Source organism: Haliotis rufescens, unplaced genomic scaffold (genome assembly GCF_023055435.1).
Source record: "Haliotis rufescens isolate VD_foot unplaced genomic scaffold, xgHalRufe1.0.p SCAF_21, whole genome shotgun sequence".
Classification (NCBI taxonomy): domain Eukaryota; kingdom Metazoa; phylum Mollusca; class Gastropoda; order Lepetellida; family Haliotidae; genus Haliotis; species Haliotis rufescens.
Genome location: NW_025963902.1, coordinates 17,435 through 34,689, shown reverse-complemented (window position 1 = coordinate 34,689; position 17,255 = coordinate 17,435). Strand labels below are relative to the sequence as shown.

The window sequence follows — 17,255 nt, the reverse complement described above, 5'->3', positions numbered from 1 at the left end:
TGTCCTTATTTAGCTCATCACGTGTCCGTGTTTATCTCATCACGTGTCCGTATTTATCTCATCAAATGTCCGTGTTTATCTCATCAAATGTCCGTGTTTATCTCATCACCTGTCCTTGTTTATCTCATCACGTGTCCGTGTTTATCTCATCACGTGTCCTTGTTTATCTCATCACGTGTCCTTGTTTATCTCATCAAATGTCCGTGCTTATCTCATCGCGTGTCCTTGTTTATCTCGTCACATGTCCTTGTTTATCTCATCACGTGTCCTTCATTTATCTCATCACGTGTCCTTGTTTATCTCATCACGTGTCCTTGTTTATCTCATCACGTGTCCGTGTTTATCTCATCACGTGTCTTTGTTTATCTCATCAAATGTCCGTGTTTATCTCATCACGCGTCCGTGTTTATTTCATCAAATGTCCGTGTTTATCTCATCACGTGTCCGTGTTTATCTCATCACGTGTCCGTGTTCATCTCATCACGTGTCCGTGTTTATCTCATCACGTGTCCGTGTTTATCTCATCACGTGTCCTTGTTTATCTCATCAAATGTCCGTGTTTATCTCATCACGTGTCTTTGTTTATCTCACCAAATGTCCGTGTTTATCTCATCACGTGTCCTTATTTAGCTCATCACGTGTCCGTGTTTATCTCATCACGTGTCCGTGTTTATCTCATCACATGTCCGTGTTTATCTTATCACGTGTCCTTATTTAGCTCATCACGTGTCCGTGTTTATCTCATCACGTGTCCGTGTTTATCTCATCACATGTCCGTGTTTATCTCATTCATTCAATCAACCACCTACCCACTCACTCACTCACCCATTCGACCCTTGAAGATCCGGGGTAGAATAGGTCTTCAGCAACTCATGCTTGCCGTAAAAGATCGGGTGGTCAGACTCACTGACTTGGTTGATGCATGTCATCGTATCCCAATTGCGTGGCTCGCTGCTCATGAGACTCGATTATTTACAGACCGCCGTCATATGGATGGAATATTGCTGAGTGCGGCGTTAAACAACAAACAAACAACCAAACATTCACCCATTCCCACTCACCCACTCACTGTTATTGTTAGTGGAGTGGAGCATCCCCCTTGCAGCTTCCGGGTCACGTGGTGATGCGCGACCGTACATCCCCTCGGTGTTTAACATGTAACTTTCTCTGTGAGAACCCCCCTCACACACATTTCACAGATTCTCTATCTTATTCATTTAAACAACACTGCACTTCGAAATTCCAATCGTCAGTTAAGCGTTTGTCCGTTCGTGTGATACAATAAGTTCGAAGATTCACGGGTGGCACGGTCCGATTACCCGTATCTTGGAACTATTGGCAGTGATATCTACTGAAGATATCACCCGATATCAGATATTTGTCCGCGTGCCAGGCATGCGTGGAAGCGAGAATAGAAAACCAGATCGAATATCAAAATGGCAGCCTGGATGGCGCCTTGTTGTTTAAACTCCATCAAACTTTCACAAGATCACCGACTCTACGTTCTACCATTACACGTGGCTTTCTATTTTGTGGCAAGATGGCGTGATATCCGGGAACTTATCCATCTCACCACGGTTTTACTTGCAGTTGATTCCCTGTGGGAATATTAATCTCAATGTCACATCGCTTTGTGCATTCCATTGGTTTGACGGGGCTCTGTTACACTGACGGCGCATAGTTCTACTGATATATTCAGATTCACAGGTGGTAATGGATTATACTTTAGAATACCAACTTGTCCCATGTGTCTAATACTGGTGTGATGTGAATGGATTTTGTTGCTCACACACCATACTCCGGTGTCTGATGAGATCGTCCAAATCAGCAGTCAGGTGATGTAAAGATATATGCTCATAGGCAAAAGAAACTCAACATGTTCTCATTCACCATTTATATGATTACATATATATATATGTGTGTGTGTGTGTGTGTGTGTGTGTGTGTGTGTGTGTGTGTGTGTGTGTGTGTGTGTGTGTGTGTGTGTGTGTGTGTGTATCTGGCGAGAAACACCTCGTGGAGTATTAAATGAGCCTGAAGATTGACACCGTAGCTTTCTAAAGTTTATAATTCAATGAGATTAAAATTTAAACAATTAAATATTTTGCTTGTTAAGACGTGTTTGTGTTCTTTAAACAGGTTGAATTAAACAATATTGTTATTGTCATTTCCCATGAGATGTGTACTCAAATCTGAAAGAGAAACCCATTGTCCGTTTGTTTACATAATTGTGCGAAATACAACAAGCTATCCAGGCCTGTCTTAACAATTATACGTTGTTAATTGTACAGACAGTTTAAAGAGTCAACAAATGTTATATTTCGGATAACACAATATCTTATTAAATTACAAATTCTAGTACTTTGACGGGATTCGAACCCACACTCTCAGAGTGAGGCACTTAATCGCCGGCACACAAAGTCAGCGAGCGATCTAACCCGCTCAGCCAACTATTGATAAATCTGCAAATTTGAAACCTCGTTAATCCGGACGATGCCGCCCCTAAAGACAACGTCTCGGTGAATGAATGTCCGGATAAACGAGTCTTTATTTCTGAGGAATGACCTTTGAATACATACAGACAATCCGACCATAGTGGCCGGACGTCGGGGTGTCCGGATAAAGGAGGTTCGGACTGCTCTGGATGCATTGCATATATATATATATTGATCGTTAGCGAGGAGCATACCACACGCATGTTAAATGTTACGGTGTGATAGTTATCGTGTGGGGATGGTTGAGATCCGCGATGTATTTTTTATCCTTTACATGAAAATTTAACAATTAAAACACTTCTTCATTCACAGAACTCATAGTTATTAAAGTTTAAGCTTAAGGTTTTCTGTTTTTCGAGAGTATACAATGTAAGTATGTGATACTTTATTGTTATTTATACGCCGTGTGTATTGCACTGACTCCTTTATGGAACACGTTGCAGCAATACCTGCTTCAAATTAAGAATTGTTTTGGATGTGTGAAACTTGGACCATGTTGGCACTATTATAGCTTATTACTTTCTAAAAATAAGAAGGAGACTAAAGAGTGTTGAATCAATAAATGTTTAATTAAAGCTCGAAAAGTTTTTCTTGTATTAGGTTTCTGTGACAAGGGTCTGAATGTAAGTCGTTATGTTAAGTTGTTCGGGCGCGGCTGGCACAGTCGTCTAAGGCGCCGCAATTAGCTGTACAGAGTTGCGTCCCTTAGTCGAGGTAGACATTTATGAGTGAGTGAGTGAGTTGGGTTTAACGCCGCTTTTAACAGTATTCTAGTTATATCACGGCGTGTCAGCTTAATGTGGGAGGAAAGCCCGAAGTGATGCAGGTCTCCGACGTTTACCACTTCGGTGAAACCCACGAGCACGGGTATGGTGCTGACAAACCTAGAAACATAATCAGGCCGAACCGGGATTCGAACCCACAATCATAGGTTTCTGGCGTGCCCAAGGGACGCAACTCCGCACAGCGAAAGACATTTATGACCGTGGGTACTGGCAGGGTTATATTTCCAGGTTTGTCAGCAGGTTTGTCAGCAGGTTGGTCAGCAGGTTTGTCAGCAGGTTTGCCAGCAGGTTTGTCAGCAGGTTTGTCAGCAGGTTGGTCAGCAGGTTTGTCAGCAGGTTTGTCAACAGGTTTGTCAGCAGGTTGGTCAGCAGGTTTGTCAGCAGGTTTGCCAGCAGGTTTGTCAGCAGGTTGGTCAGCAGGTTGGTCAGCAGGTTGGTCAGCACTAAACTTCGCAGCACTTCGGACTTTCTCCAACACGAAACTGACACGACCTGATATAACTTGGACATGCATGAACCAAACTCACTCACTCCGTTAAGGACCCGTGAAGATCCGGTTTAGAATAGGTCTTCAGCAATCCATGCTTGCCGTAACAGGTTACTATGCTTGTCGTAAGAGGCGACTAACAGGATTGGCTGGGTAATGCATGTCATCGAATCCCAATTGAGTAGATCGATGCTCATGATGTCAATCACTGGATTGTCTGGTCGACTCGATTATTTACAGACCGCCGTCATATAGCTTGAATATTGCTGAGTGCGGGGTTGTCTAATGCAATACTTCTGATGCAATGTGAAATAAGAACGCCCTGACTGACTGACTGACTGACTGAGTGACTGTTACTTGTGGGTCGAAGTAAGAACTGTAGCTGGTTCATAACTCATCAATGATGGACGCTGTATCCGGTGATGGATGTTATCAGGCGATGCTTTAAGCTGTGTACCTGCAGAATTTAACACGACAAGGTGGCAGGAGATGGGACGGAGCGTTTTAGATAATCTTGTCGTCTTATATACCAGCGTGAAATTTGGTTAAGAAACTGTTGAAATGAATACCTGTTGTTGTTTTTGTTTTTTGTTTTAGATGAAATGATAAATTTGAATAAGTCTGAAAAAAGGATTTTTACATGAAACCGTTTCTAAACATTTATATCTTAATATTTATCATGCTTATACATTTTTTAATGAATGCGGGTTTTGTACGCCGGTTTCTAGCACTATTTCGAAAATACGACTAAAATTGGATTTAAAAATGTTGAGCAATTGTATAGATGAAACCATGAAAAACGAGGATTATTTTAACGTTGCCAAGTTTCAAACTGTCAAAGGAGAAAACACCATGTTGCAATTCTGAAACTCGATAACCCTTTTGTATGAAAGCCGTGTGTAGCTCATGGTAACATATGCTTTTCTAATTCGGTCAATGACAGTGATACTAACAAATGACATATTTGTGATAACACTTTCTTAGTAAAGTACAGATTCTAACACTTTTTTAGCTGTCGTCCATAGGAGCCGTGCCAATTTACACTTGTCAGAGGGGTACACAACGTATGTGATCGAGACAATCAAATGTCGGACTTTCATTTTAGTGCCTCGGTGGCTCAGTGGATTAGATCGCTGACTTATTAGGTGCCTCACTCTGGCAGTGTAGGTTCGAATCCTGGATGGGACTCAACCCCCAAAAGTACAAGAATCTGTACTTTACTAAGAAATTGTTATCCCAAAAAAAACATTAGTCACATTTGACCACTTTCTAAATGGCATTGTGTATTGAGAGTGCTACAGTTTATTATATGGATGTTTGGTTCTTTGTGTTGCAGATTGGTCCCACGCAGTGACGTCACAGGGCCCGAGACCCTCGCCTCCTGCCTCCCCCCGATCAGGCCCCCCATGATGTCCCCCCGACTCCACCCCGACATCACCAACAGACTCCTTCTCTGTCCCCCCGTGCCTCCGCAGAACGTCTTCTACTTCACACAGGATGACCTTGACTTTGCTCTCTACGGGTACACGCCTGCCCACAATGCACCAGTGCCGTGTTCGCATGCTCTTAGTGGCATCAAGTCTGGAGCGATGAACAGTAAGTATTGTAAGTATAACACTATTCCAGCCTTGTACACTGACGTTATGCATTACACTCATGAAATCAGCTTTTTAGAATACGTAATATTCATAAATTCATGAACATAAGGTTTTGTAAGATAGGACTAAAATTTAGATTGCTTGGTCTCATTAAGTGTTGGTTTGTTCTTTAACGCCGCACTCAGCAATATTCCAGCTATAATGACGGCGGTCTGTAAATAATCGCGTCTGGACCAGACAATCCAGTGATTGACATCATGAGCATCGATCTACGCAATTAGGTTACAATGACATGCATCAACCAAGTCAGCGAACCTATTCTACCCCGGATCTTCACGTGTCGTCTCATCAACTGTTGACTGATCCCAACTTAGTGCGGACCTCATATTTCGGGATATTGTCTTTATTTTTCTCATTTCTCCATAGTCGGGAATTTCATTCGCCCACCTACGCCTTTGAATCGAAACAGTTTAGGATAGTGAGCATAGCATTCAGTGGAAGATATAATAAGTTATATTCAAACACGTGTGACATAAAGACTGCCAACTTAAACAAAATTCAATAGTTTTTCGGTTCAAGATGAAATAACTGAAATAATTTAATTTTCTAGGTTTTGGTGGCATGGAAAAGATGTTGACGACATCAGGGGAGCTAACCACATCTGTCCCCTTCACTGGGTGGAGAGGTTACAGGTCAGATCCGCCGGTTCACGATCTTCCTCAAGGTAAGTTATTTTTTTACATATTTTTTATCATTTTGCATTCAAGTAAACACATTTAATAACGCCAGTATATATTGGGGTCGCTGGGCGCTGGTTCGAATCCCATATTCTCCCCGATTATGATTCTTGGTTTATCAGTACCATACCAAAGCGTGATGGTTTGATGTGAGCTTTCCTGTCATATTAGTGAGTGAGTGAGTTGGATTTAACGCCGCTTTAAACAGAATTCTAGTTATATCACGGCGTGTCAGCTTGATGTGGGAGGAAGTTCCAAGGTGATGCAGGCCTCAGACGTTTACCACTTTGGTGAAACCCAGAGCACGGGCAGGTGCTGTCAAAACTAGAAACATAATCGGGGCGACCCGTGAATCGAACCCACTATAAGAAGATTCTGGCGTAACAAAGGGATGTTACTCCAGATTCTATGTAAGTTCTCCCATGTTTGCACACGGCTTCAATAGACACCTGATTTCTTGCAGAGCTATGTCTATCCCAAACGAATATCGGGGGAGTACCTCACTTTGGGGTCTTCTGCCGGAAGGACTTGGTCAAGAAGGGGTCAAAGTTCGGGCCATTCAAGGGCAAGGTCGTCAACACCAGCGAGATTAAGACATTCGACGGCAACAGTTTTATGTGGGAGGCAAGTGTACATGTGTTGTATTGTTATCAGGAACTGCAAGAGAAAGACTTGGATGGACCGAAATCGGACATCACGTTTATAATATGTAACGCAGTCAATATTATTGATTTCTCAACAATGATTGCGTGTATACCAAATTTCATATGTTGTAACATTGAATAGGGTATTTTCTCGGTTCCCTCCCATCAAGTTCGAATCAGCTCCTTCAAAGTGATTCCAGATATTGATAAAACTGCCGTGCAAAAGAAAGTATGATGGTGGCTAAAATGAAACAAACAAGAACTGGTTATTCCATGGTGGCGTATTTGATACAGGTATCATAGTTGTGTTTTGGACCTAACGTTTTGCAATGTATCTGCAACTGTTTTCAGAGTGGTCACGTTTTGATTGGTCAAATACAATTTTCAAGTGTATACTTTCTTTTGCCCATTTTGTTAACTTGGCAACATCAATGAAGCCTACGCTCTTAAACTCTGGCCATATGCGTTTTGGGGGCAGGCAGTTGGGATTTACCTCAGGGTTTCTTTCACGTGTAGAACAAAGGCGTAATTATTTATTTCAACAACAATAGGCCGGAAAATATCCTCCTTTTCAGCGTTTCAATAACATCTCTTGTATGAATAATATTAACCAGTTGTAAATATCCGAAATTTAAGAAAAGATTTAGCGTAATTTCGATTTGATTACGATGATCTGATGCATAATTCAACTTACTGATAAAAAAAGTTAGTGGTCATGAATATTTAGGGATATCGTTAGGAAATTGTGGGATCGTCACTACAAAAATATATCCTAAAAAATACACATGATCCCTAACTTTTCTTGTTCAGTATATGTTTCACGCCACCGACTGTAGATAGTGTGAAAGTGATAACACTGGAGATGAATACCATTTCCTAAAAATATAATAAACATCTGATATGAGCTATTATTAACTCCTTAACCAGTTAGAAAGCAAATTAAATAAGTACAAAGTTTGCTTGTTTTTGGTAAGATTTAAAATTGTGATTTTTTTATAAGCCCCCGGTGTGGATCTTGTTTTCAGTTACAATATGCATGTTATAATAAATTAATCTGACATCCTCAGATTTTTAAAGACGGACGACTGAGCCATTTCATTGACGGAAGAGGCGCCGCCGGAAACTGGATGTCGTACGTGAACTGCGCACGTCACGCAGGAGAGCAGAACCTGTTTGTGGTCCAGGAAGGCGATGACCTGTTCTACGAGGCTACGCGGGACATCTGCCCTGGGGCCGAGCTGCTGGTGTGGTACGGAGAGATGTACGTACAGATCATGGGCATCCCCGTCACCATGAAGGAGGAAGTCGTCGAGGGGGCGCTGGAAACACCCAAAGAGATAGAAAGTAATTTTCTAATTGATGTATAATTTTTCTATGATTTAATTTACTGATCATTTTTACAATTTGAGTGAGTATGGTTTTTGGTCGCTTTTAACAATATTCCAGCAATATCACGGCGGGGAACACCAGAAATGGGCTTCACACATTGTACCCATGTCGGGAATCGAACCCGGGTGCTCGGCGTGACGAGTGAACTCTTAACTTTTTACAATTTGAAGACAAATTCCGACCCATTGCCTGCAGATTGGGGCTGCGGGTAGCGTAATCTTGAAGTAGTAGGACGGGAACGATATCCAGCTGGAGACCAATGTGTAAATTGTTTGTTTGTTTGTTTGTTGTTTAACGCCGCAATATGATGCGTATGATGGTGGTCAGTGATGTGAGGTGAGGTGAAATTGCGTTTAACGTCGCGTCCAACATTACTGCATTTGTATAGCGACGTGCATGGACGTGTATGTGTAGCTGCTTGTACTAGTCCGGACTGATGCCGATTTATAGTGCTAGCTTACTGAGATACCATGCCGCAGTTTAACATGAATACCCCACTCAGACACAGTATACTGACGGCGAGCCGACCATTCCTTGTTTTAGCCCCTTAATGCTGAGCGCCAGACAGGGTAACAACAAGTACCATATTTTAACGTCTTTTGGTATGACGCGGCCGGGGATCGAATCCCGGACCTTCCGCTCTCCGGTCGGACGCTCTACCACTAGACCACAGAGGCAGTCTGATGGCGGTCAGTAAATAACTGAGTCTGGATCCAGTGATTAACATCATGAGCATCGATCTACGCAAATGGGTTTCGATGACATGCATCAACCAAATCAGTGAGCCTGACCACCCGATCCCGTTAGTCGCCTCTTACGACAGGCATGGGTTGCTGAAGACCTATTCTACCCCTGATCTTCACAGGTCTGAAGCGGAAAAGATACTGACAACGGCGAGGAACTATGCTCACGAACGAACTTCCGAGGGGATTCGGGGGTTAAACTAGGTCTCTTGTATCCAATGCTTGTGAGCCCAATAAACGGGTAGTCAGGCACGGTCACATTCTGGTTTTCGCGTTATCGTACCCTGAGCTCATAACCTCAGTCACTGCTGCTGGTGTGTCTAATCCAGACTCAATTATTTACACGTCGTCGTGGCTGGAGTAATACCGAATGCCGCGTTAAAAAGCAAGCAAACAAACAAACACACAAACACTCATTTATTGACACGCAGCAATATTTCACAAGGATTTTATCTTCCGTTGTTCCAGTGTAAAAAATGCTGTCTTCACTCTGTAAAACGTGCCGTGGGAAGATGTTCTAAATAGTTTGTTCTAAAATATGCCAAGATGAATAGTCTGTAAAACTATAGGGAAAAGAATGATTTTTTTTGTGGAAAATTTCCAAACCTCCCAACAAAATGTGATAATCGTGAAAATGAATAGGGGTAAAATAGCCATCGATCATCGGATCACGTAGCCTAGCAACTGTTAGGCAGCGTCGCTGCTGTTGGCAATTCGGGTAGCCACGTGGTCACAGATTCAGGTTCGATTCCACACGTGGTACAAACTGTGACGACCACCCTTGACTCGTGCTGGCCTGATGTTGTCGGATATTGCCAAGAGTCTGGCTAAGCTCATTCCACTCACTCACTCTAGAATAATGCTGTGCTCTATTTAAAATGACCATTTATCAACTAAAACTATGTATAGTGTCTTCTGAGCGTGTCCCAAGGATACATAATATATATTAAATAATTTTATTTTTATAAAAGTAACCACAATTTCGACACTGTTTTGGTGGAACAGCTGAGCCTAATTTGAAGGATCTAAAACAATAATTAACACCCCGAATAAACCCATGCGCGCAAAAACCGTCACTTCTCAAATGCAATGCACATTTTTGTAACACGAGCCTCAATTTCGGCCTTTTGCTTAGATTTCGGTTTAAGAGCTTTATTTGTGTTATATAGCCGTGTTAATTGTAGCTCTCATGTGTTGAAGTGAGATCGAATACCGTCTGACTCGCATGTCTCTAATCCGCACAATGCAATTCAGCAATGGAAACAGGAAATGTCGCCGTTTTACGGCAAGTCGTAAAAAACGGGGTACGATCCAAAGCACCGCACTGGTCACACGGGATTGTTCTGTTTATCGTCATTTGTGGAGAAGGGTTTAGGTAAAGCTCTCTCTAATAAGCCAGGCAAGGAGGCATCTGACGGACGTCATTTTTTGTTGTGCCATAAACTGGTCTAATCCTAACAGTTGAGTTCCGTGTCCGAATCTAATGAGAACCCGTGTTGACTGAGACATCGAAATGGCCAATTTGAAGACGGGGCGAGGTCCTCGGGGAGCCGTCAAGGGGAGATAATCCACGTATATACAATTGTAATTCTTGCCCAACCTGATTGAGTGGTCATCATTAGAGAGGTATGGAGGAAAGACGCAGACAAAGTGCGGCGTGATACGGTTTTATTGTGAATGACATTTATTATAGTATTACGATAAGTCGGGGTTATGTGTCGGGGATTTCCAAAGAATGAAATTTGCGAGGTCGTGAAAACAACACCATAGTCTGGAATGTTCTCAACTTGTCCTTGCTTATAATTAATCTTCAATGTCAAACGTCATCCTCATTAAAGCGGTGCGTAGTTTTTCGCAACGGCATTCGAATCACTTACTTTTAACGTAACCATGTACGATATTGTGGTATGTGTATGAACCAATTAATGTTATGTATTAGACCCGATTTTAAATCGGATTAACAACGTATTCAATTGAACACAGGGTGGGTGTTTAGTTTGATGTTTAGTTAATCTGTTATCAAGAACCACAGCTTACCGTAAGCTTTAACGTTTCTAAGATATACTGTTCAAACGAAGTTAGGGACAACCTATTATTTCATATTGTTATAGTTTATCTGTCATGCCATCTTCTTCTTTTCTTAGTACATAATGGTTCTAGTGTAGTGGAGTATAACTAATTATCATGTATGCGGTTGTTAGAACGTACATACCCTATTACCTTTATATATTGAGACAGCTCAAAGCGGCTTTAAACCAAATTCACTCACTCACTCACCCGACTGCGCTAACGCCCTCCTTGTACGCCCCGAGAGGTGTATACGGTCATTCAACTCGTATAATCAACGAATGTATAAATTGGACTTCATCAATTACGTTTAGGTGCGTTTATATTCTTTGAAATACAGTAAACTACGGTTATAACGAACACGCTTATAACGAACTGACCGATATAACGAACTTATTTTTAGTCCCGGCCATTTGTTGTATATATGCTGTGTATATGCTTATAACGAACTACGGTTATAACGAACTAAAATAAGTGGTCTCTTTGAGTTCGTTATAACCGTAGTTTACTGTATATTTTGTGTAGCAACTCGAGGCATCTTATTGCTGGATTCAAGTCTGTTGTGATTGAATAAATGAATATAAAACGTCAATGCCTGAGAATAACCAGTCTCAATTAGCCAATGAGCCAAAACAGATTTCATTGGGCGTAAAAGGCAAAATAGCGGTGAAAATTGTATGAATTGATCCCTGGAACTCAGTAATGACACCAGGTGTTCGCGAAAAGGGTAAGCATGCCCTGCCTACCGGGAGCATCCGCGACTCACACAGTTTGCATATAACAGTAAACTTGTAACTTGACGGCCCACAGCTGTTCTCCTGCCATCCGACGGCGGCCTGTAGACACACCACACAATCAAGCGATGGACCTGAAATTCCAGTGACAAGATAGCGCACGAGATGTTAGTGTTGCCGTGTACATGTGCAGATTTTCTGCAGCTTGTAATAAAAGTGAATAAAAAATATGTTCGCTTTGCAATACAGTGGGGGGCAGTTTTAAGTCATATCAAATTACACAGCCCTGTCGATTTGGGTCTTAAAGGTGATCATCGCCCGCACATTCAAAGGGCTGCTTATTCCAACGAGGCTTAAGTCATAGGGGCATTGTTAGCGTCACTTGTTTTTTTGCACAAGTCCTAAGTGGTTGTACAACACCAATGTGTGCTGAAAAGGAAAAAATCAATTGCTACGTATGTAAATCTTCCAGCCTTTGGGTATCGATCGATGTCTTCCTACAACAACATGGCGACAAATCTGATTGCTTAGTTGCAAATCTGATTGCTATTGGTACGTTGCATGGTAAACGGGGGAGGTGGAGTAGCCTAGAGGTTAAAGCGTTTGCTACGTCACGCCGAAGACCCGGGTTCGATTCCCGACATGGGGAACAATGTGTGAAGGCCAATCCTGGTGTCCCCCGCCGCGACCTTGCTGGAATATTGCTAAAAGCGGCGTAAAACCATACTCACTCACTGAATGGTTAATATATTTGTTGTTGGCGTTATTTCCAATACTTATAAAATGGTTTATCCTTCCAGACACTGAAGGCTACCAGTGCGAGCGGTGCGGGAAAGTATTCGCCTACAAATATTACCGAGACAAGCATCTGAAGTACACTAAGTGCGTGGACCAGGGCGACCGGAAGTTCCCTTGTCACCTGTGCAGCAGGTATGAACGCTCACTGACTGTCTCAAATAAGGGACCGACACTATTATACTACTCAAAAGATGTTAAAGAACGCATGGCACTTTTTCGTAGGACTGTTGTTAATCTGTCGTCTCATTCATCTTTTTATCTATACATATCGGGTATTCCTTAACTTCATTTGAGTAATATATATTCATTGGGGTTTGGGATGGTTTTTAAAAGTAATGTTGAAGACTATGCTGAAAAAAAATAATTTTGCCTCAGATTTTTGTACATGAACAGAACAAAGAAAGAATCATAAATATTTTGGGGGATATTTTTTTGCATTGAAGAGACACAATTTCATAAAAATATCCAAAAATATTTTCATGATTCCGAACTTGTTTGCTCAGTGTATAAAATATTCAAAAAATATTTGCTGAATAATCATGATAAACAGTTGTTCTACTCGTCTGTGTAGAGCTACTTTAATGTCTTGAAGCGGTGAAAGAGAAAATACAAGGCCCGGTCTAAAACACAGACATTGTTCGTCTATACCCGACTATTTGATATTGGTGGGATGGAGGTGTGGCTGGGTGTGCTGGGGTGGGGGTGGAGGTGAGGGTTGGGGTGTCACAATTCAAAATTCCAGCAAAATGGTTTAAGCAGAATTCCTGCACGTTGAATATTTAACCAGTGTAAATGGTACCGATTTCACACAGAATTCCTGCACGTTGGATTTACTCAGTGTAAATAGTACTGGTTTTATCAGCGTCAGTACAGCAGTACTACGACACTGAGGTCAATTGTAGTACTAAGTTTACGAATATTAATCCGGGTAGGATTCTATATATGCATGGTCAAAACAGGGTCACCACCCCCGGGCATCTAAATGACCGATCCCTCACAAAAACACGCACGCCGACAATATCGATGTGATTTCCCTACCTTCGTTCTGTACTGATCGCCGTGTTTTGTTTTCCCAGATCGTTTGAGAAGCGTGATCGTCTGCGGATCCACGTGCTGCACGTGCACGAGAAGCACCGCCCCCACAAGTGCGCTGTGTGCGGCAAGAGCTTCAGTCAGAGTTCAAGTCTCAACAAACACATGAGGGTGAGATATTCATATGTTGGCCCCCGTTTGTTTGTTTGTTTTCACTAGTGTGTATGGTTGCTTGCTTAATTGTTTGTTGTTTTACGCCGCACTCAGCAATATTAAGCTATATGACTGCGATCTGTAAATAATCGAGTCTGGACAATACGGATACGATGACATGCATCAACCAAGTCAGCGAGCCTGACTAGGCGATCCCGTTAGTCGACAAGCATTGTCGCCTATTACGCCAAGCAAGACCTATTCTACCCCTGATCTTCACGGATCGGCATCATGTAGAAATCGTATAGCCACAATTGGGATATTATCATTTGGTTTATGCTGAGTTTGGGTGTTCCAGGTTCACAGCGGGGAGCGGCCGTACAAGTGTGTCTACTGCAGCAAGTCCTTCACAGCCTCAAGCATACTGCGCACGCACATCCGTCAACACTCCGGGGAAAGGCCATTTAAGGTTAGGGTCAATGCTACGCGCCGTAACTCACCGTTGAGCGCCGTAACTAACTTTTGAAAAGTTCTGATGACAAATGATACCTTGATTCCAGATGAGTCTAATATGTCAATAATGTTATTCTGTGATTGAGTGAGTGAGTGAGTTAGGTTGAGCGTCTGTGAAAAGATATTCTACATATATGAGCTGGTGTCAGCTGGTGATGTCCACGACCCTGGTATGGTGTGGACAAACCAAGTATCATAATCAGGAGTGAGTGAGTGAGTTAATATGGTTTTACCCCGCTTTTAGCAATATTCCAGCAATATCACGGCAGGGGGAGACACCAGAAATGGGCTTCACACATTGTACCCATGTCGGGAATTTGAACCCGGCTCTTCGGCGTGACAAGCGAACGCTTTGACCACTAGGCTACCCGACCGCCACTCATAATCAGGAAGAATCTAGGATTCGAACCCCCGGTCACATGATACTGGCACGCTTAAGGGACGTAACTCTGCACAGCCAATCGCGGCGCCTTAGATTATATCAGGACAATGGGTATGAAAATCAAATCGTCAAAACTAATGAGTCATTTTTTTCTTTGCAGTGTAAATTCTGTGGCAAGGCATTCGCATCACACGCCGCCCATGACAGTCACGTGAGACGCACGCATGCGCGCGAGAAGCCCTTCGGTTGTAAAGTGTGTGGGCAGGAATTCGCTCATCAGTTTGACCTTAAAATCCATCTTCAGTCACACATAGGTATGTTATATAGACCAGTACTTGCATCTTTTGACAAATACGGAACAAAACAAGTTGGGGAGCATGAATATTTCTGGAGATATTTTTATGAAATTGTATAGCCAGTGTTCGCTACCAAAATATTTCCAAAATATTCATGATTGCTTGCTCCGGTACAATGGGACCCGTTAAGATTCTGGGGTAGAACAGGTCTTCAGCAACCCATACTTGCCGTAAAAGGCGACTATGCTTGTCGTAAAAGGCGACTAACGGGATCGGGTGGTCAGGCTCGCTGACTTGGTTGATACATGTCATCGATCCCAATTGCGTGGATCGATGCTCATGATGTCAATCACTGGATTGTCTGGTCCAGACTCGATTTTTTTACAGACCGCCGTCATATAGCTGGAATATTGCTGAGTGCGGCGTTAAACAACAAACAAACAAACGGTACAATGGTGCACCGGTACAATGGTAGAGTGGTACATCATCAAACACTATTCATACCCTCTATCCATCTCTTATCAGTGAGTGAGTAAATTAATATTTAACGTCACATCGGCAATATTTGAGCAATATCGTGACACTTATCATTTCTAATGGAGCTTTCATCCATTTCAACAATTGTCAAATAATAACTCAGTGTGTGAATGTTCTTTAACGCCGCAATCAGAAATATTGTTACTTTGTGGTGGCAGCCTGTAAATAATGGAGCCTGGACCAGGAAAACTAGTGAATGAAAAGAAAGCAACGCCCTCTGTTGGGGGACGATGACACGCAATCAGCAGGGTCACGGAATCTGACGCCCGATTCCCATATGGGGCAGCTCTTGCGACAAGCATGGCGTACTCGCGAGCTTGTCTGACCTGGCCCCGTTCCACAAAGCGATCGTAGCACTACGACTGTCGTCAGTCTATGTTAAAGTATGGGAGTTACGATCGTCCTAGTGTGTCGATGGCTTTGTGGAACGCGGCCCCTGGAATCTCCACAGGATCGTATTATACGAGCTACCGAGGCGTGTTTGAATTTTGACTGCTTGAGATATTTCCGTAACAGGGATAACTTGGTGTTCAAAATGAATGTTTTTGTCAATATTGTGATTGGCCCGTGAAGATCCGGGGTAGAATAGGTCTTCAGCAACCCATGATTGCCGTTAAAAGCGACTATGCTTGTCGTAAGAGGCGACTAACGGGATCCGGTGGTCAAGCTCGCTGACTTGGTTGATGCATGTGATCGTATCTCAATTGCGTAGTTGATGCTCATGATGTCAATCACTGGATTGTCTGATCCAGACTCGATTGTTTACAGACCGCCATCATATAGCTGGAATATTGCTAAGTGCGGCGTAAACAACAAACAAACAAACAATATTGTGATGACACAAGTAGACAAAGTTATAACGATGCATATTTTACTTCCTTCAGATTCCACACACCCCAGTTGGTCCGCTTCACCATCGGACGACACACCAGTCAGCATGGTTCCCATGCCAACGAATCCATGACGCCGCCATGACGTCACCACAGAACCTCTGCCGACTCTGCAGAACCACTGTAGGCTGTACTGCCAGAATAAGAACACATCAACTGCAAATGGAATACAATCGATTACGTCATGACATTTTCTCCGATGACGTCATACTCCATGACGTCACGGATGGTGGCACAATGCAGTATGGTGTCCCAGTATGGTGAACCTAGTCATTGATCACATGCAGATCTTCCACAGTGAAGAAGACTTAACACAGACAGTCAGTCGCCTAGCAACAGTGTGAATATACCTTGGTGTCTCCATGTGAATACCTCTTTTCTTCCCATCTTCAATAGAACGGGCTATAGACATATCACATGTCATCGTTTGTAAATCAATTTTTACTTTAAAACTGGTGGCGATACATGTTGTTAAATCGGACAAGTGAGATGTGTGGAGAGTTGTATACAGACGTTGATAACGTTTCGTTCGTCCACGAAACGGCAAGGGTCGATTCTCCACATTGGCATCATATTCCCGATGTCCCCTATCGTGATATTCCTGACAATATCGACAGGAGTACTAGAGAGGAACATGGCGTCCCTGGGGCCACCCGAATGTACAATGTATATTAAATTAATTAATATTCAAAATGGTTTTGTTTTCTTTGCACCATGAAGAAATCAACCACCAAATATGTCAACAAAGAGCATTGTATCGGAACTTAAACCTCACTTTCCTTACAGCAATTGGTGTCTGACATCAACACAGTACTGTTGTACTAGACACCAACATGACATTGCTGTCCTAGACATCAACACCGTACTGTTACACCAGACACCAACATGACACTGCTGTCCTAGACATCAACACAGTACTGTTGTACCAGACATCAACATGACACTGCTGTCCTAGACATCAACACAGTACTGTTG

At 42.6% G+C, this 17,255-nt stretch overlaps 1 protein-coding gene across 1 annotated transcript in view; it reads left to right on the top strand.

Annotated features, from left to right (window-relative positions):
* LOC124141683 (PR domain zinc finger protein 14-like) overlaps positions 1-16,944 on the top strand; it is a 40,428-nt gene extending 23,484 nt beyond the window's left edge. The window contains exons 2-10 of the mRNA XM_046509731.2: positions 5,104-5,372; positions 5,976-6,089; positions 6,566-6,726; positions 7,814-8,090; positions 12,480-12,609; positions 13,554-13,680; positions 14,021-14,131; positions 14,718-14,871; positions 16,275-16,944. Of these exons, the coding sequence (XP_046365687.1) occupies positions 5,104-5,372; positions 5,976-6,089; positions 6,566-6,726; positions 7,814-8,090; positions 12,480-12,609; positions 13,554-13,680; positions 14,021-14,131; positions 14,718-14,871; positions 16,275-16,354 (1,423 nt within the window). The 3' untranslated portion in view covers positions 16,355-16,944. The remainder of the gene's footprint in view (positions 1-5,103; positions 5,373-5,975; positions 6,090-6,565; positions 6,727-7,813; positions 8,091-12,479; positions 12,610-13,553; positions 13,681-14,020; positions 14,132-14,717; positions 14,872-16,274) is intronic.
* Positions 16,945-17,255: the final 311 nt, after the last annotated feature.